The 27,538-nt window shown below is 42.1% G+C and overlaps 2 protein-coding genes across 2 annotated transcripts; both read left to right on the forward strand.

Moving 5' to 3' along the window:
- tmem30b (transmembrane protein 30B) lies at positions 1 to 25,673 on the forward strand. The gene is made up of 8 exons (XM_078567322.1): positions 1 to 94; positions 1,808 to 2,037; positions 12,051 to 12,158; positions 15,322 to 15,429; positions 18,975 to 19,065; positions 20,013 to 20,156; positions 20,953 to 21,141; positions 23,777 to 25,673. Exons 1-8 carry the CDS (start codon positions 85 to 87, stop codon positions 23,962 to 23,964), a joined length of 1,068 nt encoding a protein of 355 aa, XP_078423448.1. The 5' UTR covers positions 1 to 84; the 3' UTR covers positions 23,965 to 25,673.
- LOC144695479 (large ribosomal subunit protein eL37-like) lies at positions 3,483 to 3,809 on the forward strand. The gene has a single exon (XM_078566357.1). It carries the CDS (start codon positions 3,483 to 3,485, stop codon positions 3,807 to 3,809), a length of 327 nt encoding a protein of 108 aa, XP_078422483.1.
- Positions 25,674 to 27,538: the final 1,865 nt, after the last annotated feature.

Below are 27,538 nucleotides of genomic sequence, written 5' to 3' on the forward strand. Positions count from 1 at the left end.
CAGAAAGTATCGGAAAATCTCAACCCGTCTGGCAGCATCTGTGGCGATGTGGGAGATCCGTGGAGATTGTTCTAGGGACAATACATGTCTCCAGGTGAGTGCATCTTCTTAACCAAGACAAAGTTTCCATCATTGCATTAGCTCATGGTACTGGTTCTCTGCTGTGCATTTAATTGAATTTTTTTTTAATTTTAGTGAAATGTAATTTAAAAATAGTTACAGCACCAACAGTCCATTCGGCCCATTTATTAACAGAATTAACTGTTGAGTCCAATAAGACATTTCATCTCAAGAACTGAGGAAGTGGCAGATGAGATTTGAAACATTAACTCTGTTTCTCTCTCCACAGATGCTGCCAGAACTGTTGAGTTTTTCCAGCACTTACCATTCTTACTTCAGGTCTCCAGCATCTGCAGTTATTTGTTTTTATATTAGGCTGGATCACTGTTTTTTGGTTGGCATGGACACAAAGGGCCAAATGGCCTCCTTCTGTGCCATAAATCAATGTTTCTATGGTTTTCAGCTTCCCCTTAAATGCATCTGTGTTATTCACCTCAACGACTCCCTGCGGTAGCAACTTCCACATTCCAACCATTCTCTGTGTAAAGTTGCTTCTAAATTCCCTATTGGATTGAGCAGTGACTATCTCATATTTATTGCCTTTAGTTGTAGTTTCATCTGCAAATGGAAACAGAGCAACTCAACCATCATGTGTACATGTGTTTGTATTTGACACACATTTTCAGACTGAGCAAAACCTTCTATTCTTTCTTTCAAATGCTCCTTAATACCTACCTCTGATCAAGTTTCTGGCCTATAATCCTATAACGCATTATGTGGCTCAATGCCAAATTTCGCTTCTATGATACGCCTTAGGATGCTTTATTATGCTAAACGTTATATATAAATATAAGTTGTTGTTATTCTTTTCACCCTCATGTGCTTTTCCGGCTTCCCTTTAAATGTACCCCTGATATTTGCCTTACCTTGCCATACATTTCTCTAGGTAGAGAATTTTTTCCTGAATTCCCTATTGGATTTATTAATGACTATTTTTGATTTATGGCTCCTCGTTCTAGTCTCGCCCGCAGTATAAACATAAGAATGTCACCAGCTAAGTATCCAGATAACACAGCAATTGGAAATTATCCCTTCAGGTACTAGACCTGTTGACCAGGGCTGGGATTTCCAATGTTCATGCCCTATTTTAGCAATGGCTTTATTGAATTTTCCAAAAATTCATTGGCTTTAAGTATGACCTATAACACATTGGGGGGGTTTATATAAAAAAAACTTTGCGGGATTTCGTGATCTTGGGACTTAAAACAAATTTCTAAAATTAAAATGTTGGGGGGGGGTTATTACTGACGTATCAAAATTACATCAGCGAATACAAATTGCCGCTGATTTCAGGCCAGTTAGTTGTAAATATCGAGAATAATTGCATTTAAAAGTTGGATTTCCAGCATATAAAAACATGACCATGCTGATTGTGAATGTGAAAGATAGTCAGTAGCTGTGGTCATCTTTGGTGACCGGGTTGTGGAACCGGTTTGATAAATAACCATGTGACGCTCTTTCCAAACCCCAGAAACTAGGTGGAGCGCTATCTATTAGCAGGTAGGAGTTAAGGACTCGGGATCAAAGAACATTCGGGACGACACTTTGCTTCCTCCTTCTACTAACTCGGTGCGTTAGCCTTAACTTCCCTCTCTCCAGCCCTTTTATTTTTTTTTTAAAAAAATAGGAACCAAACAGGACGATGTCCGAGTTTAATTTTTTTTTGTCAGTTTCTTTCTCCCACTAGGAACTGGCTGGGAAACAGCGCCGGAGATGCCGGGTTCGTCCCGAGAGGAAGACGGGGCCGCTTCGAAGAACAAGCCTGACAACACCGCTTTCACCCAGCAGAGACTGCCGGCTTGGCAACCCTTCCTATCCGCGGGCTATGTCCTTCCCGCCTTCTTCCTGCTGGGCTTGATATTTATTGCGATCGGCCTCGGATTGTACTTTACCTCCAACAATATCATCGAGTTCGAGGTGAGTGCAATGGGTGGCCGTATTGTCACCTACCCCTCCTCTCCCAGTATCTCCCTTATTCAAAACATTGGTGAAATGCCTACGTGACTCTCTATTTCCTTTCTAACAAGTTGTCCAACTAGTTACCAAAGTCATTGTTGCATCAACTTATGTACTATACCGAACATGTTGTTCCAGCAATTTTTAACTCCTACTTTCTTACTTGGTCACCTGAGCTTAGTTTTTGGCAGATGGGGAGTGGGAAGCCTCAATATTTTTTCTTCTAGTATGGACCCCAATGCTATGCAGAGCGTTGGTCTTATTTTTCAGGTTTTATATGGGTTATCATTGATGGATTTTATTACAATTTCCATCAGAGACACATTAACATGTAAAGAGAAAATTGAACACCCAGTGATTAACTGAAAGAACGACACCACAAGGTTTCACACTTTAAACAAAAACCAACTTTACTGTCTATTTTTTTAAAAAAGTTAAAGCAAAGCACTAAGATAAAGGCAAAATACTGCCGATGCTGGAAATCTGAAACAAAAACGAAAAATGCTGGAAAAACTCAGCAGGTCTGACAACGTCTGTGGAGAGAAAAACAGAGTTAACATTTCCAGTCTGTATGACTCTTCTTCAGAGCTGAAGGGAAGTAGAAATTTGCTGAAATATACACTGTTTAAGGGGGGGGCAGAACAGGTGAAGCTGCATAGAAGGCCAGCGGTAGGTGGAGGCAAAGGAGAGATTGTGAAAGATGTCATAAACAAAAGATCAAAGGGCTGTTAATAGTGGTGGTTCTGGCTAAAGGAGGTGCTAATGGTGACATTAAGAGGAAAGCAAAATGTGAATGGCCAGACCAGGGTAAGCACTCTGGAAAGTGACAGACGGCCCTAATGAGGGGAGGGAGGGGACGGAGGTGGGACAAAAAAGATCGAAAAAGCTAAAAGCTGGGGATAAAACAATGTATAAAATGGAAATAAATTTAAGTGAAAAACCTGATTGAGAAACGTTATCTACATTTGAAATTTCCAATCCCCAAACTAAAAAGTTATATTTCTAAAACATATGAATTAGGAAATTAGACATTTCCAACACTGTCATATTTTATACCTGTTTTGATTAAAACCTAGAATTCCAATAATCTAGTGAGATGCTTATTAATTTGAGGTACTGCCTTTAAAGCCCTGACAACCTATACACCCTCCAATTCCTTCTGCTCTTCCCAGCAGTGAGCAGAATTCCTTTCAGAGTATAATTATTGATGTTTTACTTGGGAAACAAATTTCCAATATATATACATATATAAATGATTTTGAGCTCCATTGCACTTCAGGTTTCATCTTTCGTATAAAATGGCAGCTGATCGCAACTGATCAATTTTCTTTTTCAAAAAGTCTCCATGTGTATGTCATTAACAATTTGGAGCGAAGTTCCAACAACTCGAGTGCGCAGTGAAATTGATGAAGGGAACATCGTCATTTGGTAAGAGGCGGAACAAGGCCCACGCTCTTTGCCGGCGACGTGGGGCTAAAGCATTTCACCTGCAGAAATCGACCTGCGGTAAATGTGCCTACCCTGCCAAGAGAAAGAGGAATTATAATTGGAGTGCTAAAGTCAAAAGGAGAAATACAACTGGTGCAGGCCGTATGAGGCACCTGAAGGTGGTGAATCGCCAATTCAGGAATGGGTTCCGCGAAGGGACCATCCTGAAGCCCAAACGTTCCAGAATGGCTTTCTCTAGCACTGCACAAACTACCAGTGTATCTACACAACAAATAAAGCTATGATTCGGAAAAAAAATTTTTAAAAAGCCAAGAATTAGCCTTGTACTTGGCCACTGGATTCGTTTGAATCATTTATCCACAAGGAGTACCTGATCAGTGACCTTAATTGAAAACCCAGGTTCATAGTGAGGCTTTGCAACCATAATTCACTTCCAGTGAGTAATGCCACAGGGGAGCAGCCAGCATAAGCAAACCTATGTATATTTAGTTTGTAGCTGGAACATGGACATCCAAACTCATGTACTGTGTACACAACATCAACATTTCTCTACTTTATTGTGAGCTTGCAAAATATACTGAGATGCGTTGGTTTGATTCTGGACTGGTGACTTTCTTGCTTGACGAGTTTTTTGTAATGTGCAGTAATAATACAACTTGTTACTCCCCTTGCTGGTGGGGCAATCCTAACTTTATAATCCGCACAGGATTTCTACTTCATAACTTATTTCTCTTCACTGGATATCTTAACTCTGATCTGACTTTAATCTTCCCTGTGAAGATAATCGGGCTGGCTTTTCCCGTGATACTCTGGGCGAACACTATGTAACACATTACTTAGTGAATCATAGAGAGCAGAAAGATCTCTAGTTTGGTCATTGGTCTGTATTGAATTCATTAGTCCCAGCCAAGGTGGTAGCTGGAGTGTTGCAGTAGTCCTCACGTTTCTCTGGATTGTGGGCTGGGAGACAAAGAAATAAGTTATGGTTCCCGCTCCAGATTGTTATCCATTGCTATATGGATGGAGAAAAAAATTGAGCTCTGTTGCGGTGCACACCATGAATTAATAGCCTGTCAAAATTTATTGTCTTCGAACCTCCATAAACCTGAGCTTATCAAAAACTCTGCTGCCCAAATTCTGACCTCCACCAAGTCCCAATCACTTATCATCCCAGTTTGCACTGACGTACATTGGCTCCTGGTCCACCAATGTCTTGACTTATCCAAAAAAATATATCATTCTTGTGTTCAGGTATCTCCAGTCCCTGGGCGGGATTTTCCAGCGGCGGGTACAGCTGGTCGGGAACGTCCGGTCCCACCGGAAATCAGTGAGCGGCCAAATCTCCAGTGGCAGTCATGCCCTGAAGGGGCCAGAAAAATCCCAACCCCTGTCTCTGCAATCTCCTCCAGTCCACATCCCTCCTGGAACTCTGTGCTCTTTCATTTCAGGCCTCTTGTGCCCCCCACCATGTCCTTCGCCTTCTTTCCTCAAAACTCTCCACCTCTTTCTCCTTCAAGATACTCCTTAGCATCTACCTCTTTGGCAAAGCTTTTAGTCAATTGTCTGATATCTCTTTCTTTGGCACGTTGTCAGTTTTAAACTCATTATGCTCCCGAGAAGTATCTTGAGGCATTTTACTATTTGGTGTGACATTAAAGCAAGTTGTCTCGGTTCATGTTGTGGCTAGAAGGGAGGAATGCAAAACAGAGCCTAAGATTCTAGATTTGGGTAAGGCTAACTTCAGTGCAATGAGACAAGGACTCTTCACAGTAAACTGGGAAAATACTTTATAGGTAAATGGACAGAAGGTCAATTGGTAGTGTTCAAAAAAAGCATTTAATGTGATACAGAACCAGTATATATCCCTCAGGCAAGAAATCTACTTGCCAAAAAAAGCCATTACTAAAGAGATATTAGACAAGATAAAATTAAAAGAAAAGGTAAACAAAAATGCAAAAAGAAATGCAAATTGTAGCAAATGGGAAGGATACAAAGAACAGCAGAGGGTGACAAAGATGGTATGAGCTACATAAGAGTGTGAAAAGAAACTTGCAAGGGGTAGAATCACAGAATTGTTACAGTGCAGAAGGAGGCCATTCAGCCCATTGTGCCTGCACCAGCTCTTCAAATGAGCACTTCATCTAGTGCCACTCTCCCACCTTCTCCCTGTATCCCTGCTCATTCTTCCTTTTCAGATAACTGTTTAATTCCCTTTTGAATGCTTCAATTGAACCTGCCTCCACCTCACTCTCAGGCAGTGCATCCCAGACCTTAACCACTCGGTGCGTGAAAATGTTTTTCTCATGTCGCTTTTGCTTCTCCTTTATTAGAGGGAAACGGAAACAGAAAGCTGAGCTGGCTGTGTGGGCATATCAAAATCAACACAAAAAATACAATTATATTGGGGTAAAGTGAGTTGTCAGGAGCAATGTGAACCCCCTTGAAATTGATAAGTGATATTGTCATTGAAATGGCAGACATGCTGCATAATTTCTTTTGCACCAGTATTTATAGTTAAGGAAGAAGTGAGCATGCTGGAAGTACAAAGGAAACTAATATTGAATCAGGCACAGTGACTCACCAAAATTAATGTAAGTCATGGAAAAAAAAATGACAGGGTCGCTTGGTAGGCCAAACCTTGAGTATTGCTTGAAAAAAAAGAGACATAAGGTCAAAGCTTTTCACTTTGCACTCACCAGGACAGATGCAAGAATGCCAAATTTCAAAGGGAACAACAATTTATATTGCATGAGTAAAGAGTGCTGATCGGTCAAGACGTTGCAGTGGAGAAAATACCAGGGAATTATTTTTCCTGTGCTTTTTGTTTAATTCAAAAAAGGTGCAATAAGACCATAAGACATAGGAGCAGAAATTAGGCCATTCAGCCCATCGAGTCTGCTCCGCCATTCAATCATGGCTGATAAGTTTCTCAACCCCATTCTCCCGCCTTCTCCCCGTAACCTTTGATCCCCTTACCAATCAAGAACCTAACTATCTCAGCCTTAAATACACTCAATGACCAGGCCTCCACAGCCTTCTGTGGCAATGAATTCCATAGATTCACCACTCTCTGGCTAAAGAAGTTTCTCCTCATCTCTGTTCTAAAAGGTCTTCCCTTTACTCTGAGGCTGTGCCCTCGGGTCCTAGTCTCTCCTACTAATGGAAACATCTTCTCCACGTCCACTCTATCCAGGCCTTTCAGTATTCTGTAAGTTTCAATCAGATCTCCCCTCATCCTTCTAAACTCCATCGAGGATAGACCCAGAGTCCTCAAATGTTCCTCATATGTTAAGCCTTTCATTCCTGGGATCATTCTCCTGAACCTCCTTTGGACCCTCTCCAGGGCCAGAACATCCTTCCTGAGATACGGGGCCCAAAATTGCTCACAGTATGCAAAATGTGGTCTGACCAGAGCCTTATAAAGCCTCAGCAGCACATCCCTGCTTTTACATTCTAGTCCTCTCGAAATAAATGCCAACATTGCATTTGCCTTCCTAACTACCGACTCAACCTGCAAGTTAACCTTAAGAGAATCCTGGACTAGGACTCCCAAGTCCCTTTGCACTCCAGATTTCTGAATTCTCTCCCCATTTAGAAAATAGTCTATGCCTCTATTCTTCCTACCAGAGTGCATGACCTCACACTTCCCCACGTTGTATTCCATCTGCCACTTCTTTGCCCATTCTCCTAACCTGTCCAAATCCTTCTGCAGCCTCCCTGCCTCCTCAATACTACCTGTCCCTCCACTTATCTTTGTATCATCTGCGAACTTAGCCAGGATGCCCTCAGTTCCTTCATCTAGATCATTAATGTATAAAGTAATAAGTTGTGGTCCCAACACTGACCCCTGCGGAATTCCACTAGTCACTGGCCGCCATCCTGAGAAGGACCCCCGTATCCCCACTCTCTGCCTCCTGCCAGACAGCCAATCTTCTATCCATGCTAGTACCTTGCCTCTAACACCATGGGCTCTTATCTTACTGAGCAGCCTCCTGTGCGGCACCTTGTCAAAGGCCTTCTGGAAGTCCAAGTAGATAACATCCATTGGCTCTCCTTTGTCTAACCTACTCGTTACTTCCTCAAAGAATTCTAACAGATTTGTCAGGCATGACCTCCCCTTGATGAAACCATGCTGACTTTGCCCTATTTTACCATGCACTTCCAAGTATTCTGAAATCTCATCCTTAATAATGGACTCTAAAATCTTACCAAACGACCGAGGTCAGGCTAATCGGCCTGTAATTTCCCATCTTTTGCCTCACTCCCTTCTTAAACAGGGGGGTTACATTAGCGATTTTCCGTCCTCTAGGACCCTCCCTGACTCCAGTGATTCCTGAAAGATCACCACTAACGCCTCCACTATCTCTTCAGCTATCTCCTTCAGAACTCTGGGGTGTAATCCATCTGGTCCAGGTGATTTATCCACCTTCAGACCTTTCAGTTTTCCTAACACCTTCTCCTTAGTAATGGCCACCATACTCACCTCTGCCCCCTGACTCTCTTGAACTTTGGGGATGTTACTCGTGTCTTCCACCATGAAGACTGACGCAAAGTACCTATTCAGTTCCTCCATCATTTCTTTATTCCTCACTACTACTTCTCCAGCATCATTTTCCAGCAGCCCAATGTCCATTTTTGCCTCTCTCTTACCCTTTATATATCTAAAAAAACTCTTGCAATCTTCTTTTATATTACTGGCTAGTTTACCTTCATATTTAATCTTCTCCCTCCTTATTTCTTTTTTAGTTGTCCTCTGTTGGTCTTTGTAGGCTTCCTAATCCCCTGATTTCCCACTGTTCTTCGTCGCATTGTATGCTTTCTCTTTAGCTTTTATGCTGTCCCTGACTTCCCTTGTCAGCCATGGTTGCCTCATCCTCCCTTTAGTATGCTTCTTCTTCCTAGGGATGAATTTTTGCTGTATCTCCCAAATTACTCCCAGAAACTCCTGCCATTGCTGTTCCACTGTCTTTCCTGCTAGGCTCATCTCCCAGTCAATTCTGGCCAGCTCCTCCCTCATGCCTCTGTAGTTGCCTTTATTCAACTGTAATACCGTTACATCTGATTCCAGCTTTTTCCTCTCAAATTGCAGGGTAAATTCTATCATATTATGGTCAATTCCTCCTAAGGGTTCCTTCACCTTAAGCTCCCTTATCAAATCTGTCTCATTACACATCACTAAATCTAGAATTGCCTGTTCCCTAGTGGGCTCCACCACAAGCTGCTCCAAAAAGCCATCTTGTAGACATTCCACAAATTCCTTTTCTTGGGACCCACTACCAACCTGATTTTCCCTGTCTACCTGCATATTGAAATCCCCCATGATCACTGTAGCCTTGCCTTTCTTACATGCCTTTTCTATCTCCTGGTGTATCTTGTGCCCCACATCCTGACTACTGTTCGGAGGCCTGTACATAACTTCTATTATGGTGTTTTTACCTTTGCGGTTCCTCAACTCTACCCACACAGATTCTACATCATCTGACCCTACGTCTTGCTATCAATTTAATTTCATTTCTTACTAACAAAGCAACCCCACCCCCTCTGCCAACCTGCCTATCTTTTCGATAGGATGTAGATCCTTGGATATTTAGCTCCCAGTCCTGATCCCCTTGCAGTCATGTCTCCGTGATGCCCACCACATCATACCTGCCAATTTCAATCTGCGCCACAAGCTCATTTACCTTATTTCGTATACTGCGTGCATTCAGATACAACACCTTCAGTCCTGTATTTCCCGTCCCCTTTCTCATTGTCGTCCCTTTATCTGATGTGCTTGAAGTTAGATTCCTAGCCCTTTTCAAACACTCTGTCCTATTTTGTGTTCTGGAGACTTTGATAGCCTCTCCTGGGCTCTCCTTTCTTTTCAGTTTTTTCATAATTTTCCATGAAGTTGAATCCACCCCCCAACATGCTAACCTGCTGCTTTGTTTCCCATTAGCCATACTTCTTTGAGTTTTACCCTTCCCTCCCCCCCACTTTCTAGTTTAAAGTCCTGTTGACACCCTATTTACCCTTTTCGCTAGAACATTGGTCCCAGATCAGTTCAGGTGGAGACCGTCCCAACGGTACAGATCCCTCCTGTTCCAATACTGATGCCAGTGCCCCACGAAATGGAACTCCTCTTTCCCACACCACTCCTTTAGCCACGTGTTTACTTCCCTTATTCTCGCGTCCCTAGGCCAATTTGCACGTGGCTCGGGTAGTAATCCGGAGATTATAACCCTTGAGGACCTGTTCTTTAATTTAGTTCCTAGTTCCTGATAATCCCCAAACAGGTCCTCTTTCCTAGTCTTACCCACGTTATTTGTCCCGACGTGGACCACAACAACTGGATCCTCCCCCTCCCTCTCCAATGTCTGGATATGTTCCTGTTTGCCTGCAGTGGACAGGTCCTTGCATATGCATACATGTAGTTTCTAGTAAGTGAGCCGCATTGTGAACTCGACTGATGATCTTACGTTGGTTGTTAGTGTAATTCTTAGCACACTCACAAGTGCTGTCCAATCACTTCAGGGAGACAAGTCCCCAGGGCCAGATGGTTTCCATCCCGGGATTTTAAAGGAAGTAGGTGAGAACATTGCAGATGCCCAAACTATAATCTTCCAAAGTTATTTTGATTCAGGAACTTTACTCTAGATTGGATAGTAGCATATGTCACTACCGTATTTAAAAATGGTGTTATGAGGAACCCAGAGAACTATAGACCAGATAGCCTAACATTTGTTTTCAGGAAATTACTAGACTCTATAATTAAGGACTGGCTGACTGAACACCTGGAAATTTTTCAGCTAACCAGAGAGAACCAGCATGGATTTGTAAAAGACAGGTCATTCCTGACAAAGCTGATTGAATTTGTTTGAAGAGTTGACTAAAGTAGTGGACTGAGAATCTCTATGGATGTTATTTAGTTGGACTTTGAGAAGGCAAAAGACTATAAGCTAAAGTTGAAGCCCATGGAATTGAAGGCAAATTATTGGCCTGGTTAGGAACTTAGCTATGTGTCTGGATACAGAGTAAGGATGATGGGCAATAACTATTATTGGCAGGATGTAACTACCGTGTCCCCTAAGGATCCGTGTTAGGGCTTCAACAATTCATCATATTTGTTACTGACTTAAATGATGGCATAGAAAGTTACTTGTTCAAATTTGTCAGTGACACAAAGGTTGACGGCATTGTAAGCAATGTAGATGGAAGCGTAAAATTACAGATATTGATAGAATGAGTGAATGGGCAAAACTGTGACAAGTTGATTTCAACATAGGTCCAAAATGGATGAACTGGCTTTTGCCTATCCTTTTAAATGGTGAAAAGCTAGAAACAGTGAAGGTCCAAAGAGACCTAGGGATCTATATTGCTTTTCTTGGTATATTAACAATTTAGACTTAAATGTAGAGGGGCATGATTTAAAAACTTTACAGATGATACAAAAACTTGTCGTTTGGTTGATAGTGAGGAGGACAGCTGTAGACTGCAGGAAGATCTCAATTGATTGGTCAGGTCAGCAAAAAAAAATAACAAATAGCATTCAATCCTGGGAAGTATGAGGTAATGCATTTGGGGAATATGAACAAGGGAGTAGACAATAAATGTTAGGATTTTGAGAAATGTAGAAGAACAGAGGGACCTTGGAGTACATACCCAGGGAAGGTAGCAGGATAGTCGATGAGGTGGCTAAGAAGGCATACAGGATAGTTCCTTTTTATTAGCTGAGGCATACTATATAAGAGTGGGGAGGTTGTGCGAGAACTGTATGAAACACTAGTTAGGTCACAGCAAGAGTATTATATACAATTATGGTCACCGTATTGCAGGAAGGATGTGACCACACTATAAAGGATACAGAGAAGATTTGTGAGGATGATGGCAGGACTGAAGAATTTTAGTTATGAAGAAAGATTGGATTGGCTGATTCTTTGGAACAGAGGAGGCTGAGGGGAGATTTAATTGATGTGCATGGGCTTAGATAGAATGGATGGAATGCACCTATTACTTTTAGCTAAAAGGTCAATAACTAGGAAACTAGCTGGGAAAAATCCCCCCCCCGCCCCCGTCTCAGTGCTTGAGTTAAACTGTCAATATGTTGAGTGCCTTTGCATGATCTTTGACATTAAATCACTATGCAAATACAAGTTGTACCTAGACTGGAGGTCTTCAGTGTAGTTACTGGATGTTCAAAATGGAAAAGTGTTGGAGGTAACAGTGCTAAAATCCTTGTCACTTAGAGCACAAAAGGGACCAGAAGATAATTTCTTATAAATGTCTCAAGTTAGAGAGACCACAAATATGATAGCTCACATGAGGACTTGCACACACATGAAAGAGGAAGGAAACTCCTTCATATCCAGAATGGAAGACTAAACTAAAGCTGGTCTCTCGATGCAGGAAACCAAGTGTCAAAAATTTACTACATGCCCTTAATTCTTTGTGAGCAAATCTGATTCAGCTTTCAATAAATGGTCAGGGTCACATGGATTGTTTGCATATTGTCGAAACGTTTTACATGAGAGCTTTTTTTTTTCCAGCTTGACTATACGGGCAACAGCCCCAACAGTTCATGCCACCATTGCACCAGGAACAATACCACGAACTGCAAGTGCACAATACATTTCAAGGTGGACAAGGTGTTACCGGTAAGGACACTTGGAGTTCTGGCCAACAAATAGTTCCATACTTGGTTCAAGTTTAAACGTTGCACCCTTTTTTGTTTTGGAGGTATCTCTAAATTCAAAGTATTTTCAAAAGGAATAAAATGGGAACCATATGAAACAAGTGTATATTATCAAATTCAACCCATCATTGCAACTAGGAAGTACAGATCCTTAGTGTTATGCCCAGTAGTGACCTGGTAATTGTAATACGTCCATTTGGGAGCTACTCCAAACCAAGAGGAATTTCAAGATGGACCCTTGTGTTAAACTTCTAACAACCATTTGGTGAAGGAGGAGACCAGAAGTCAATCTTTACTCAGTTTAGATTTATTCACTAAGTGTACTGTTCCTCATCCTACAAACCCCAGTGTCAGTAAGTGTCTCTTTATACTCTTTTGAGCACCAATAAAAATAAACTAATTAACAAATTGTCAACTAATTGACAGCCCCTTAAAGGGGAAATGTCCCTTTTATAATCTCTGTCAAATAAAACCAATAAACTAACGAGAGGGGGTGACAGCCCCTGGTGGGGCACTAACAAAAAATCAAAATTTCAAAAGGAAACTTACAAAATCAAATCAAAATATCATTCCCGTGGTGAAGATGCACCCCAGCCCACACGACTCCCACTGGTCGCAGAAAGCGCCATGCGTACCGATGGACACCACATGCTCCTTCTTCAGGGCCACCCGACCGCAAACATAGCCGCAGTGGAGGGGGCAGATGGTCGGGTCGGATGACCCGCCTTAACCACCCACTGTCTGGAATTATTAATTGGCCGTGCCCAGGAGCAGGCTTACAAGGAGGCCCTCCCCCCCGATTTATCCCTTTATATGTGCTTAAATAATGAATGCCCTCCACCTGTTTATCCTTTCCCTTCATTAATACAATTAACGCCTTGACCCTGGGTTAGCTGATCTGACCTGAATGGGCATTAGAGGTGATACATTTAGGTTCTATGCTTTGGGTTTCAAGCTGGAAGATGCACACATTTTAGACATTGGATAAGGATAGAATTTGGCTCAATCGCAATGTTCCCGCTCATTTCTCAACCACCAAATCAAACAGTCCAAAGATATTTTAGGGCAGATGGCGGTGTAGTGATAACGTCACTAGTAATCCAGAGACCCAGGTTAATGACCTGGGGACATGGGTTCAAATCTCAGTATGGCAGCTGGTGGAATTTGAATTCCATTAATAAAATCTGGAATATAAAGCTAGTCTCGGTAGTGGTGACTATGAAACTATCGTATTTTCCTTGTTGTAAAAACCCACCTGGTCTGCCGTCCTTATCTGGTCTGGCCTACATGTGACTGCAGACCCACAGCAATGTGGTTGACTCAACTGCCCTCTGAAATGGCCAAGCAAGCCACTCGGTTCAAGGGCAATTGGGGATGGGCAAGAAATGCTGGCCTTGCCAGCGATGCCCACAAAAGGGAATAAATACTTGAGGGAAGAAATTTTGCAACGTTATCAGGAAAAAGCAGGCAAGAGGGCCTAACTGGATTGCTGTTCGAAAGAGCTGCTGCAGACTCAATGGGCCGACTGGCCTCCCTCTCTGCTGTACTGTTCTATGATGCTCTGCTGAGTTTCACTAATGAGGAACCATCTCCTGGGTGAGGTATCAGAGTTTGTTGCAGCCTTGGCCTAGCATGGGACATCGCCCAGAGGAGAGGAGAAAATTGAGAAGGTGAAAAGGTAAATTATCTAATTACCTCATTTTTAACAAATAGCATAATTCATCTCCCTTGTACCACATGAATTGGGGAATTTTGCATCATATTCCCCTTTGCTCTTCGATGATGCATTTAAGTGTGAGTTATTATGTTTAAAAAAAACCTGAAGTTATCAAAAAACATCAATACTTCTTTTAATCTGTTGATCTGAGTCAAGTCCATTCAGGAATCCTGGATTTCAGTCCAGCTCTCGTCACTGGAGAAAGCCTCCTCTCCTTCTGATGGTTACAAGGTTGCTGAATGAAATGAGTTTGGGATGTCTCAACGCATTTCCTATTGGGGAAAGAGCTCACAAAATGAAAGTGTTCATAATTTGCCAGTCTGAATTGGAGAACCTATGCAGATGAACTTAAACTGGGGGCTGAGAAGTTGTAATTTAGGAAATTTAAGGCCAGGGTTTTCCAGGGCTTCTGTATCCAGGACTCTTAGAAATATTGGCATACTAATGAGGACCCCCATCTCAACTTCCAAAAGAAAATGTAATTCAGACAAAGAAAAATGTTGTGAGATAAATGTACACAGTGACGGAAATTATATATACATGGTAAGTTCACATACATAATTCTTTACACTGTACACAGTATATAATATGTACAGCCTGAGATGGACATTGTTGATGATCAGGTTGTCCCTCATGGGCCTACTAGATCCAATAACTCCATTTTGAAAGCCTATTTTATAGATGGAGCATCTGGTGAGGGAGTACCTGGGCACACTACCAAATGGCAAACTTCTTCAAACTAACATGTGTTGATACTCGACCTGTGATTTGGGTCAGCACTCCTAATCGGTGAGGCTGTAGCATCCATTAACATCAGGAAGTCATCTAACGCGTCAGAGAAGGTTCACTTGAGCCATTCCTGGGGTGAAAGGCTTATCTTGTGAGGAAAAGTTGAAGAGGTTGGCCCTATGCCCATTGGGGTTTAGAAGAATGAGAGGTAATCTTACTGAAACATATAAATCCCTGAAGGGATATGATAGAGTAGATACCGGGATGATGTTTCCACTTGTGAGGGAGACTAGAACCAGGGGGTGCAGTTTAAGAATAAGAAGTCTCCCTTTTAAAACGGAAATGAGAGCAATTTCTGAGGGTTGTTAGTATGTTGAATTCTCTTCCCCAGAAAGCAGTGGAAGCTGGCTCATTGAATATATTCAAAGCTGGGTTAGATAGATAGATAGATAGATAGATAGATTTTTGATAGACAAGGGAGTCTAGGGCTATGGAGGGCAGACAGGAAAGTGGAGTTGTGACCACACCCAGATCAGCCACGATCTTATCAAATGGCAGAACTGGCTCGTGGGGCTGAATGGCCTATCCCTGCTCCTGAGTCCTGTGTTCCAACTAGGGAAGGTTTGTGTAAGAGTTGTCATTGAATCTAACAAATGGACCACGTTGTGTTTCTGTTTAGGGCCCTGTTTTCATGTACTATAAATTATCGAACTTCTATCAGAATCATAGGAAGTATGGAGTCTCCCGAGATGATGATCAGCTGAATGGGGATTTGGACTATTTAAAGGTAAAAGTTAAAATAGAACCTGATAAGTGGTTGTACTGATTCTAAATGCTTTCAGTATTTTTCTATACTTGCCTTGCATTCTACTCATCAAAGGTGAGCACAGCCCTTTGAACTCAAAGCCAGACCCAAGTCATGCGAAAACATAATTTTTTAAAGAAGCAAAAATATTCAAATACTGGAAAAGCATGGCAGATCAGTCAGCATCGATAAAGAGTAAAGACTGTTTATAATGTCTCAGGTATGTGGCCTTCATTAGAACTGATGAAGTTTTAAACCTGTCTTTTCTCATAACAGATCCTGACAGACAGATGCTGTCTGCTTCCAGTGTGTTTTGTTTTATTCCAAATAATCAAATAATCCTGCACCTAACTTGTGCAAAGTTTTGGTCTTGCTTGGAACATTGAGTACCAAATGCCTAATGACAATTGGCATTGGAACTTAATAATCTGGAAAAAAAAATTTCTCTTCTTCCCCTTGATTTTAACGTAATGAGTTATGATGATCTGGAGTGCACGGCCTGAAAGGGTGGTGGAAGCAGATTCAATAGGAACATCCAAAAGGGAAATGGGCTATGAGGGAAGTGCAGGGAAGTTGGATTAATTGGATAGCTCTTGCAAAAAGCCAGCACAAGCACGATTGGCTGAATAGCCTCCTTTCAGTGCTGTATGATTATATCGTTTTTGCTTCTGTACAATTCATATTTCTAACCATAATGACTCCAAGAGGATCATTCTAGGCACTTGCTCAGGCTTCCACCACTTCCATTTTTAGACCTTTTCGACCCAGGCACACATCATGTGTCATATGTAGCGTACTGCAAAGTCAGGAGTCTATTGCCCAAAGATACTTTTTTAAAAAACCTTCTAATTTCCACCCCTTTTCGTCTAAAGGTTCTGTCTCATGTGCAGGCAGTATCAGCAGCTATTATACGTATAAGCCTAGACTGGGGGTAGAATTTTCTGCCTGTCAGGCAGGCTGGCCCGACCCAATCTCCAGCGGGCAGGGAGCCGATCCCTGCCGGAGAAGCGGGCCCCACCGCCATTTTACGTCCCGCCCAGCGTGACATTCAACGGGAAGTGCCTTGCGCTTCCTGTGCGGGCGGGGGGATTCCCCAAAAGCGAGAGTGTGCTCTTTCACACGTGCACACGAAAGAGTGCACATCTCCCTGAGGCTAAGTGCAGCCACAGGGAGATCGCTTACACTGTGAAAAATATGAACAATAGAAAAAAAAAATTCCCTAACATGTTCCTCTCATGTGACAATGTCACATGACATGTCCATAATTTACATAATAACTTTATTAAACTTTTTAAAACCCTACATGAAACCTCATCCCGCTGCTGGATGAGGTTTCATGTTTTATCTATTTACCGCTGGGGCTCCTGGCCTACCCGCCAACCTCAAGGTTGGACGGGCAGGTCCTTTAATTGTATAATTGATCCTGTCAATGGCCTCAATTGGCCATTGACAGGTCAGTGGGCCCGCAGCTGATTTCGCTGCGGCCCCGTCTTCCTGAAAATTTAAATGGGCCGGGAGGACATCGGGGGTTTCGCCTGACATCATCCCGCGTCGGCAAGCGGGCCCCGCCCCCTGCTCACCGACGGCAAAATTCTGCCCGGAGTATCCACAGCCTGGGAAACTGTGGGACGCCGGAGATCCCCTGATATTCACATGCGTGTCCATCCCAGCAACTAATCCAGAGTGGTATCCTGAATAAATTTCTACTCCCTTCCCAAAAGTCAGTATGAGTAGTATCTGCAAACTCAACACCTTCTGCTTGAAGTTCCATAACTGGGGTAGTTTCCTCCCAACCGAGACAGCAGAAGATCCATAACTGGGGTAAATTTGTACGTTGTTTCTGGTGTCATATCTGCAGCAGCCTGGACCAGAACCTTACTGCAAAATGTAAAGCAGAGGGTCTGCATCTGCCTCTGGTATGGAGGGTTGTACGGACCTGTTATACGTGCTCCCTTGTGGAGTTTTGCAGTCAGTGGTGAAGTGACAACGCTCATCGGTGACCTCGAGAAAATCAGCCCACAAAGAGCTAGTTTTGGTGTTCAGTAATAGTGATGTCATCAAGCAGGCCATGCAACCAATCACACTGAAGAGCTCTCAGACAGCAAACCAGGAAGTAATAAGCAAGTTTTATCATTTACTTTTTATAATTTTACAGAAAACAAAGATTGGTACATGCACATAGGATTAAGGTCGAAGCTGAAATACCAAATTCATTTTAACAAAAAATATAAATATTAAAAATGTACAGAATTTTTAGCATGGAATGAAAAAATTTGATATTCCACAAATATAAAATTAATTTTTCAGGGCCAAAGAGGTTATTCAACAGTGATTATGACTTAGTATGCCACTTGAAAACCCAGTTACATCGCATTCAACAAAGTGTAACATTTTCAAATGCTTTTACAGTGGGGATACTAGCATAGAAAATTAGGAGCAGGCTTGAGGGGCCAAATGGCCTACTCTTGGTCCTCTTCCTTAGGATTAAAAAAATAGTAGTTATATCAATTCATTGATTTCCATTGAACTTCAAGAGCGTACCATGCAGAGGAGTGGGTAATCATTCACAGCAACTTCTGAATTTTCACATTTAACTGCACATGCGTAAACACCAGCTGCTGCTGTCAGTTTCACTACAGCAATGGCAGTTTCGCCATCATTATAGCCACAAAATCTGAGCCATTGTTGCTCTAAAGAGTTAGCTTTGTTCCAGGAGAAATTCCCAGAAAGGAGAATTTCTCAGGATCCTTAAAACCTGACAACATGGCGAAGGAGTAAACCAGCATTTGAATCACAACTTTTTTTTAAAAAAATCCATTATCCAGGCTCCTGTCACAGCTGTCTGGTATAAAACCCATAACATTCACTAGTCACAAATCTTTTTAAGAGACTGTGCCAGGTACCAGCACTGCATGGCCATTTCCATACTGAACCCTGAAAAGCAGCTTAGTCGCTCTGGTATTGGTGTGAACCAACCTGCTGTGCACTTATAACTGCAGCTGGCACAACAGCAATGCATTCCGTCTATCTTTAAAGCTCATGTTTTCCACCTACATTGCCATTCTATTTGTTTCTGGTTTTCTGACTGTCAAGAGCAAGGTGAAGAAAATGGTGGCTGGGTCGGAGACGGCATAAACTTATATTCTGTGCGTTTGTGCACATGTGGAGTTCTTTTACCATCTGCCACTCAACCAGGGTAGGGAAAGCAGTCAATGCAACTCCCAACTCCGATAAACCACTTTAACATCCATCAGCAGAGGGCATATTACACCTGTCATTGACAGCACACTATAATACAGAAATAACGAGCTCTCAAGGCACCCCCTAACTGACAGTTCATGAGCCCCAGGAGCAGAAGTTAGAAGCCTTGTCCTGTTGCCCATCTAAAGGGGTTAGCCTCACATAAGTGCACTAAAAAACAGAAATGAAAGCAGCCCACGTATTAGTAAATCTTGCATTGGGGCAATGCAAATCCGCCAAATTGGCTTTGTCAATATTATTTCATTGCCTGCTCGCCATTTTCACAGGTACCTTCTGAATACTGTTTTCCATTTCGTTTGGATAGTCAAGGCAGGCCTATCGCTCCCTGTGGAGCCATTGCAGACAGCTTGTTTAATGGTGAGTTCCTGCACATTGTGAACCCCTGTACAATTCAATTGAGATTAACATATACTATATGCTGACAAGTGTTGCACCTAATGCAGTCAATGTTTTCAACCACACCATTTTTTATGTACGTGTCATTGGGAAGATTCTGTGTCATTTTGTGCCTCTGTACTTCTGTGAAGCATTCAGCAGAAGAAGCATTTCAAAATTAGAATCATAGAATTTTGCTTCACAGGGGAGGCCATTCGACCCACAGCGCCATGCTAGCTCTCAGAAGTAGCTACCCACTTAGTCCTATTGCCCTGTCCTTCTTTAAGTGCTTTTTCTTTTAAACCAAATATTTATTCACTCCCCTTTTTAAAGCTATTATGGATTCTGCCTCACTGTTTCTGATGAGAGATATCCTATGTCCAAATCTCTCCTCTTTTTCATGCTATATACTAGAGTGGACATTGACCAAACCTTGTTTGAGTAATTTCAGATTGAATTATTTTTTTTTGGCAGCATAACAGATGCCCTGTTGGTGTTTTACAAGAGGCAGCAAATTTATAGAGCAGGATGCAGGTGTAGGGTGGGAGGAGAGGGAGAGCACAGCCCAGCGGCAGCTTCTAAGGAGGCGTTTGAAGGTGGAGGAGGAGAGCGATAGCAACGGAAAGGTGTTTGGGAAGAGAATCCCAGAGTCTAGGCTGCCAGTTGTGTCTCCAGTGATGAAGCAGAGGGAAGAGGGATCATGGTCCAGACAAGGCCATCAATCAAAACAACTTGAAGAATTTTCCAAGATGTGGCAAAGTCATGAAAGCATTTCTGAAGACTGCTTCTGTTCAATATTCCCAGCAAACCCCCGTGATCAACACATTGCCCCACTGCCTCTCTCTTTGCTCCCTATTACTCAGTGACAAGTGTAAACTCTGCTTTGCTAAGTTGGAAAATAAACCTGTCAATGTATTTCTTTCTTTCAGATTCCTTTGTGGTATATAAGATAAATAGCAGTGGTGTCTCCAAGGTGTCTCTAAATGGCAAAGGAATTTCTTGGTGGAGTGACTACAATGTCAAGTTCAATAACCCTAAGTCAGACAATGGAACATTGGAACAGACATTTCAGGGTAAATTAACTTCTTTTCACTAAATGTTTCTATCCATCAAATGGGCTTTATGTGGGGGTGGGGTGGGGCGGGGGCGATGTTGGCGGGGGGGTGGTGATGGGAAGGAATGCAGGCCAATGAACTGAAATTCTGTGCCCACCAACCTCCGTTCCTGCCCCAACCGGGGGCTAAAAGACTCTCTCCAACGTCCTGATGCTGAAAATCCAGTTCAACCAACTGGAGCCCAGCTTAACCAAAGAAAGGGAGAGTGCTCATGTCCAACCAGAAGGATTTTTAAGCTTTGATTTTAGTTTATCCCATGTATAATGGAGCAAAAGCTTGTGTACACAGATCAGGACAGTGTTGGTCCCTGTGGAGGAAAGGTGAGTCTACAGCTGATTGCTCACTGTATGGTTACAATACCTCACTACATAACCAGTTGGCTCATTGTTTCCTACGTTACAAATGTGACTACACTTCAATTTCTTCATTGGCTGTAAAGCGCTTTGAGATGTTCGACGGTCATGAAAGGTACTATATCTTTTCTCTCTTTCCCACTGGGGCTTAAGCTCTGTTTTTGAAATCATTGAGTAAAGTTCTCATTAAAGTCATAATAGAATACAACTGTTAGATTATTTGTCCTGTAAAATTGTGACAATGGCATTGTTGCACAGTAATAGGACTAGACTGGTCAGAGGGGAAAACCACTTAATCGCTAATAACTGATGTCATTTTGCAAATGTTGGATGATAATTGTTTTGTCTGCTTTTTAAATAAGTGTCTTTTTGCACCTCAAACCCTACACGCTTAATTACAGGAACTGTAAAGCCTAACAACTGGCCCAGGCCTGCCTACGAGCTGGCCACCAACCCAGAAAACAATGGCTTTATCAATGAGGACTTCATTGTTTGGATGAGGACCGCGGCCTTGCCAACATTTCGCAAACTTTATCGTCGTATTGATGATGGGATGCAGCCAGGAAATTATTCCGTGGAAATAAGTTACAGTATCCTTGAATTTTTCAGCTGGTAACATGGGGAGGGCTAGCATGACCAAATATTTTTTAAAAAACAACAATAAACTGGGTCATGTTCAAGACGAGTTTTTTTAATGATCTGGTTACACTGCGTCATGGTGGTGTATTATTGGCTCCACACTTAGCCAGTGTGACAGCCTGTTCATACTATCCAAGTAAGGAAGTGTCCCTTTGACTGTAAATTTTTAATTGAAAAGAGTTGATGTGATAGTCGGATTTTACCAACAGTTGATATTGTCAGCACAATGTGCTTCCCTGATTATTTTTATACTGTACTTTTTAAATCTTTAAAGTTCATCCTGAGGAAAATAGAACCTGATTTCCAATAACAGGAACAGGGTTGGCCCTAATTTTTTTAATTTCCATTTAAAAAGTGGAAATATATTGCTGTCCAGTCCAGGTACACATTTTATTAAACTTTAAAACCCTGATGAATAACTATCTCATTAAAGATGCCTAGGGGCAGATAATTCATTGTTTCTATGTGTGGGGGAATTCAAAACCACTGATCAGAAATATTGGATTTTTTAGTGACTACCATCTAAGTAATTCAGGAGAAAGATCTTTATTCAAAGAGCAATGAACATGTAGAACTCAGTACAGCAAGGAGTAGTTGAGATGAATGGTATAGATCCCTTTTAAGGGGAAGCTAGTTATGGACATAAGGGAGAAAGAAGTACCAGTGTAGACTAATTGGGCCAAATGGTCTGTTTCTATGCTGTGAAATCTATGTAATGTAATTATTCAGCTATTGAGATTTTGTTGGTACCTTCCACACTCCCAAATGAAGCAGTGTAGGTCACTGCAGCATCCACTCCTCAGAAGAAGAACAGCTAGTGCTGCAGCTCTGCCCTAATAAATTCCTGGGCTCCCAAAAAAAAACACAATTTCCTTCCTTCTCTCTGTTTCCTTGAAATCAAGACTCAATCTCCCACTCATTCTTGTCCAGTATTTTTTTCATTCTTTCATGGGATGTGGGTGTTGCTCACAAGGGCCAGCATTTGTTGTGCATCCCTAATTGCCCTTGAACTAAGTGAATTGCTAGGCCATTTCGGCGTCAACCACATTGCTGTGGATCTGGAGTCACATGTAAGCCAGGTCAGGTAAGGATGTCAGATTTCGGAAGTCCGAGCACTAGTGAACCAGATGTGTTTTTAACACCAATCCATGGCAGTTGTCATAGTCACCATTGAGAGTGGTGAGATTTGAAGCCCAGAGCATATAGCCTGGGCCTCTGGCTCACTAGAGCAGTGATATTACCACCACCACCATCACCATCACCCCCACCCCCACCACCACCACCACCACCCCCACCCCCACCCCCTGCAGGAAGAGAGGACTTATTTCAGTAAGTCTTGTCTTCCTCCAACAATCTGCAAACTCTAGTAACCAAGTTTGGTGCCAGCTGACCATTCTTTTCAGTATTCTATCCTCCTGTTCAGTCTTGGTGCTGTGCTGCCTTGCGTGCCTTGGTGCTCTGTTAAAGTTACTCAGTAAGGAATAAAAAGCCATCAAATCTTGAGGATTGAATGTGTCACCGAGCAGTGTTTGTCTCTCAGATTGAACCAGTGAGCTGAAGAAAGGCATTTCTCAACAAGAAGTGGGACGGCGGCGGTAGCGGTTTTCCTGTGACATGTGTTACAAAATTGTAAATCCATTGATGAAGAACAGGCTGCGGCTTCCAATCCAAGAATAGGATTGTGAAGACATGAGATTAGGTTTTCCTGCCTGTCCATGCCCCTGTTTTATGATGCTCAGGAGACATTTCCCAAAGGTTTTTTTCTGAAATAGTCCATTTGTGTTTTGTTCTTTCCCCCTAAGGAACTAAGTATTCCTGGTAGTTGGGGAAGGAAGTTTTATCATCTGTTGGATAGGGAATGAATTGATGGGCCTGACAGTCTTTCAGTGCTTTTTTGTTTGCATATTTGTGGCACCAGATTTTCACCTAAGATGTCGGAACCATCTTTGCCATGGGGAATGGCGCTGGAAAGAACCTAGAATCATGAGTTCAAATCCCATGATGGCAAACTGTGAAATTGATTTCAATTTGTAGACTGGCACGAGAAAACTGTGACTATTAAAGCTGCCGATTTGTTGTGTATTTTTTAAAAGAAAAATGAAGTGATGGGAGTCTGTTGTCCAGTTTATAAGTGACTCCACTCTCACGCAACATGGTTGACTTGTAATGCTCTTTGAAAAATCTTAGCCACGTAGGAAACTGGAGATAGGTCTGCATTTATTGCCCATCAGCATCTCTCATGTTTTAAGAGTAAATATATATCAAAATAGTTAACTTTGAAAGGTTTCTTCTCCATCAGCTTCAAGTTCCCCTCGGAGCCACACACCATTCTGACTTGGATGTGTTTAGCCGTTCCTTCATTTTTTGCTGGGTCAAAATCTTAGAACTCCCTGCATGACCGGGAGTACCTTCACCGTACAGGCTATGGTGGTTCAAGTAGGGCATCTTCTCAAGGGCAATTGGGGATGGGTCAGTGGTGCCCACCTCCCACAGATAATTTTTTTTTAAATAAATTTTTGAAGTAATGTCACACTCTCTGGTATTGCTAGTTGCCATGGCTCTGTTCCTCCTTAACTCTCTGTTCAGATTATCCAGTGTTGAGTTTCAATGGACAGAAACGAATAACTTTCAGCACCATATCCTGGATGGGTGGAAGGAACGCGTTCTTGGGGATTGCTTATCTTGTATGTGGTAGTGCCTGTATTGTTACAGGAATAGTAATGTTCATAGTCTACATAAAGTATCAAGGACAGCACGTCTTCAAAGAGGAATAAGCACAAAATGCAATACTAATACCTTTCCTTGATGGGTAATTTGTTTCAGAAACTGTCACTAAAAGTTAACAATACATTTTACCACATTAAGCTTGGGCAGAACACACAACTTTACCCTTACAAATTGATGATTTTGACATTTTGTATTGTCCATCTCCCTAAATGCAGCTCCAATGATTCATACACTGTGAAATTGTTTTAATTTCACAGGTTTATTTCCACTGTGAAACATAATGGTGAAAGACAAATGATTTAGTATTGAGTTAGTGAAAATGATTATTAGAATTGTTGTCAGTCAGGCACCAGTGGTCCCAGCAGTAAAATTTCTTGTGTAAAACCATTCCACGTATTCAATAGAGCTGTGATGTTTGGTTTGGTTGTTACAGTAGAATTCTATTGTACAGTTTTTCTAGTCTCGATTCTCAATAGATCCATTAATATTTTTCATGGCTATCATTTAATTGTTAATTTCACGTATCACTAAATTGTTTTCTAAGTGTCACTATCTCAATCCCTTTATCAGATTTCCTGATGTCCTTCCTGTTAATGGAGAACACAATCAAAATTAAATTACAGACACTAAAACTCATTATGTCTCACCTTGTTGCGTTTTATGTGAAGAATTCCAATGATAAAGTTTAAAGTGCATCATGCTTTTCCAAAAAATTGGAAACCAATGTCCTGGGAATTCCTTCACATGGTCCAGCTTTAATACCAGAGCCTTTTCTATAAATTGACCTCCAATTAACTTGTGCTGCCAATAGTTATCCAAAGAGTAGCCAAAAAAAATCTAATACCCAACCCTCCCCTTAGCTTGAAGCTCAGGTTGAAACAGTGTTACATAAATAGAAAATGCTGGAAATACTCAACTGGTCAGGCCGTACCGGTGGAGAAAGCAGCTGTTTTGTTTTAGGCTTGTGAGCCTTACATCAGAACCGAGGAAAGTTGGGAATGTCGTAGGTTTTGAGCAGGTGAAAGGCGGGAGGGGGACGGAAAACAGAAGGAAAAGTCTGTGATAGGGTGGAGGACAGGAGAGATTAATTGACGAAAGATTTCATGATAAGTAAAGAAACAAAAGACGCCTCTAGATGAGGTGTGAATGGCTGGGTAACAGCCATCAGAATGCAAGGTAAAGGAATAAAGAAAGAGACGAGAGGAAACAAACAAAGCAAAAGAAACACACACACAAAATCGAGGCAGACGTTATGATCAATGTTGAGTTCAGGCTGTAAGAGTGTCGAGTCGAAAGATGATGTACTGTTCATCAAGCTTGTGTTGAGCTTCGTTGGAACACTGTAGCAGATCAAGGACAGAAAGGTCAGAGTGAGATGGAGAATTGAAATGACAAGTGATAAGAAGCTCAGGGTCATGCTTACTGACTGAATGGAGGTGTTCCGCAAAGCAATCACCAGCCTGTTTTTGGTCTCCCCAATGTAGAGGAGACCATACTCTAAGCAGCCAATACAGTATACTAAGTTGAAATAAGTACAAGTAAATTGCTCTTTTACATGGATGAAGGGACCATGGATGACCCATTGTTAATTGAAAACAATTAAACGCAATTAATATACAAGTTGTGGACATTAATTGCCCTATCACTTGAGCACAGATTTAAAGGGACACTCACTCACTGAAACTGTGGTGCGGTTGAGTTGGGAGGTATATGCTTGTAATTCTTCACTCTGTAAATAAATGTTATACTGAGTAAACGTTGTCTCCAGCATTATCCTTCCAGAAGGGAACAACCATTTTGTCTGGATCAAAAATGCAAAGTTAGATTTGCAATCATAAGACAAATATTTTATGTGCCTCAGTTCTGAGTCTAACATCTTGGTTCATTGTCATTGTTTTCCATGTAGTTGGCACAACCACCAGTTGCTGACACTCTCGCCTGACTCAGAAGGTTTTGGGTTCAAGTCCAGGACTGTAGAAACTTGAGCACAAAGTCTAGGCTGACATCCAGTGCTGCAGCACTGAGGGAGTGCCCTTTTGAGTGAGATGTTAAACTGCGGTGCCGTCTGCCCCTCGAGTGAATATAAAAGATCCTATGGCACTATTCAAAGATGAGCAGGGGCATTCTCCCACCTCCCACAGGCAGCCAGGCTCAACAAGAGAAATTTCAGCAGCCCCTGGTATCTTCCAAGAGGATGGTGGAGGTGATTGTGTCATGACAGCGGATCACAACCCAAATTACTTACAGACATATTGAACTTTTTTAAGGAAGATATGTGTTTTTTTAAAAAGGACATACAAGCAAAAACTGGCTGAGAATTTAAAGCAACCACTTTCTGGAAAATTTCTATGTAGATTATGCTTGACCAACTCGTCCAGGGAGGCCTTGGAATGTTGCACCTAAAAAGGTGTCAAGAACTACTTCAGACAGAGACACTTGAAAGGGAGATACACAATGCAAAAGACTGAACTTTAATCTCCTGTGGTTGCAGAGACAATGGAGACTGATTACCATCTCCTGTGGAATTATATCTCAGAATGTGGACATGATCTGAGTTGAACGAAAGCAGATTCTAGGCAAAAGACATGTTTGTTTTTCCCTTCCAGAAATACACAAGAAAATAGGTTAAAAAGCCAGCTGCAAGCAGCAACTAGATATCCCTGCAGCTTGCCAGTAAAAGTCTTCTCTCCCTCTTGCTCTCTCTGTCGCTGGAGGCAAGTCTTCTCATTTCTAATCTGTATACGTGTGTGTTGCGTTTTTATTATTCTTTTCTTGGGTTTTTAGTAGCTAATAAGCTCACTCCTCCTTTGACTCAAGAAAGCCTGGTTAAATTGGCTCCTTTCAAAACATAAAACACATTTGGATTGGGAAAAGGTATCCACAAGGAAAGGGGTCCTTTTTAAATTAACCCCGTTGTGATCAACCTAGGGGGTTGAAAAAAGAAGGGGAGCCAGCTCATTCCTCCTCACCTGAGAGCATAACAAAATTGGGGTCCCGTTCGGGAAGTTAACAATTTGTGGAGTATCTTGTCTGGGATCAAAACAAGTTGGGGGGACCTCGCCAAGGATTGGTCAGAACAATTGCCAGAATGGGGCAGATAGAGGGGGTACTCCCGTACCTCCGGGTTATACATAAGAGTTTTTTATTACACTTTTTAAAAAAAACTTACCTGGCATTGGCTGTTGAAGAAACCTGTGCCGGGCCAACCTGAACACCAGCCCTCACCAGTAACAAATTTTGCCTAGGTGTGATTCGATGGATGTTTAGGCCCCAATGGGGAGGCAGTGGCATGGTGGTATTGTCAATGGACTGGTTATCCAGAGACCCAGGGTAACGTTTCAGGGGACCCCGGTTTGAATCCCACCACAGCAAGTGGTGAAATTTGAACTGAGTAAAAATCTCAAATTAAAAGTCTAATGATGACCATGAAACCATTGTTGATTGTCGTTAAAAACCCATCTGGTTCAACATCGCTCTGTAGGGAAGGAAATCTGCCGTCCTCACCTGGTCTGGCCCACATGTGACTCCAGACCCACAGCAATATGGTTGACTCTTAAATGCCCTCTGAAATGGCCTAGCAAGCCACTCAGTTGTATCAAACCGTTACAAAGTCAATAAAAA

This window comes from Cetorhinus maximus, chromosome 21 (genome assembly GCF_964194155.1).
Source record: "Cetorhinus maximus chromosome 21, sCetMax3.hap1.1, whole genome shotgun sequence".
NCBI classification, from domain to species: domain Eukaryota; kingdom Metazoa; phylum Chordata; class Chondrichthyes; order Lamniformes; family Cetorhinidae; genus Cetorhinus; species Cetorhinus maximus.

What these genes read in the sequence shown, in the direction of transcription:
- tmem30b (XM_078567322.1), top strand. An exon ending in ACAATATCATCGAGTTCGAG is followed by an intron (nt 2,038 to 12,050) that starts GTGAGTGCAATG and finishes TTTTTTTTCCAG; the next exon opens with CTTGACTATACGGGCAACAG. An exon ending in GGGATTTGGACTATTTAAAG is followed by an intron (nt 15,430 to 18,974) that starts GTAAAAGTTAAA and finishes CCATTTTCACAG; the next exon opens with GTACCTTCTGAATACTGTTT.
- LOC144695479 (XM_078566357.1), top strand. Translation starts at nt 3,483, where the DNA reads ATGAAGGGAACATCGTCATTTGGTAAGAGGCGGAACAAGGCCCACGCT.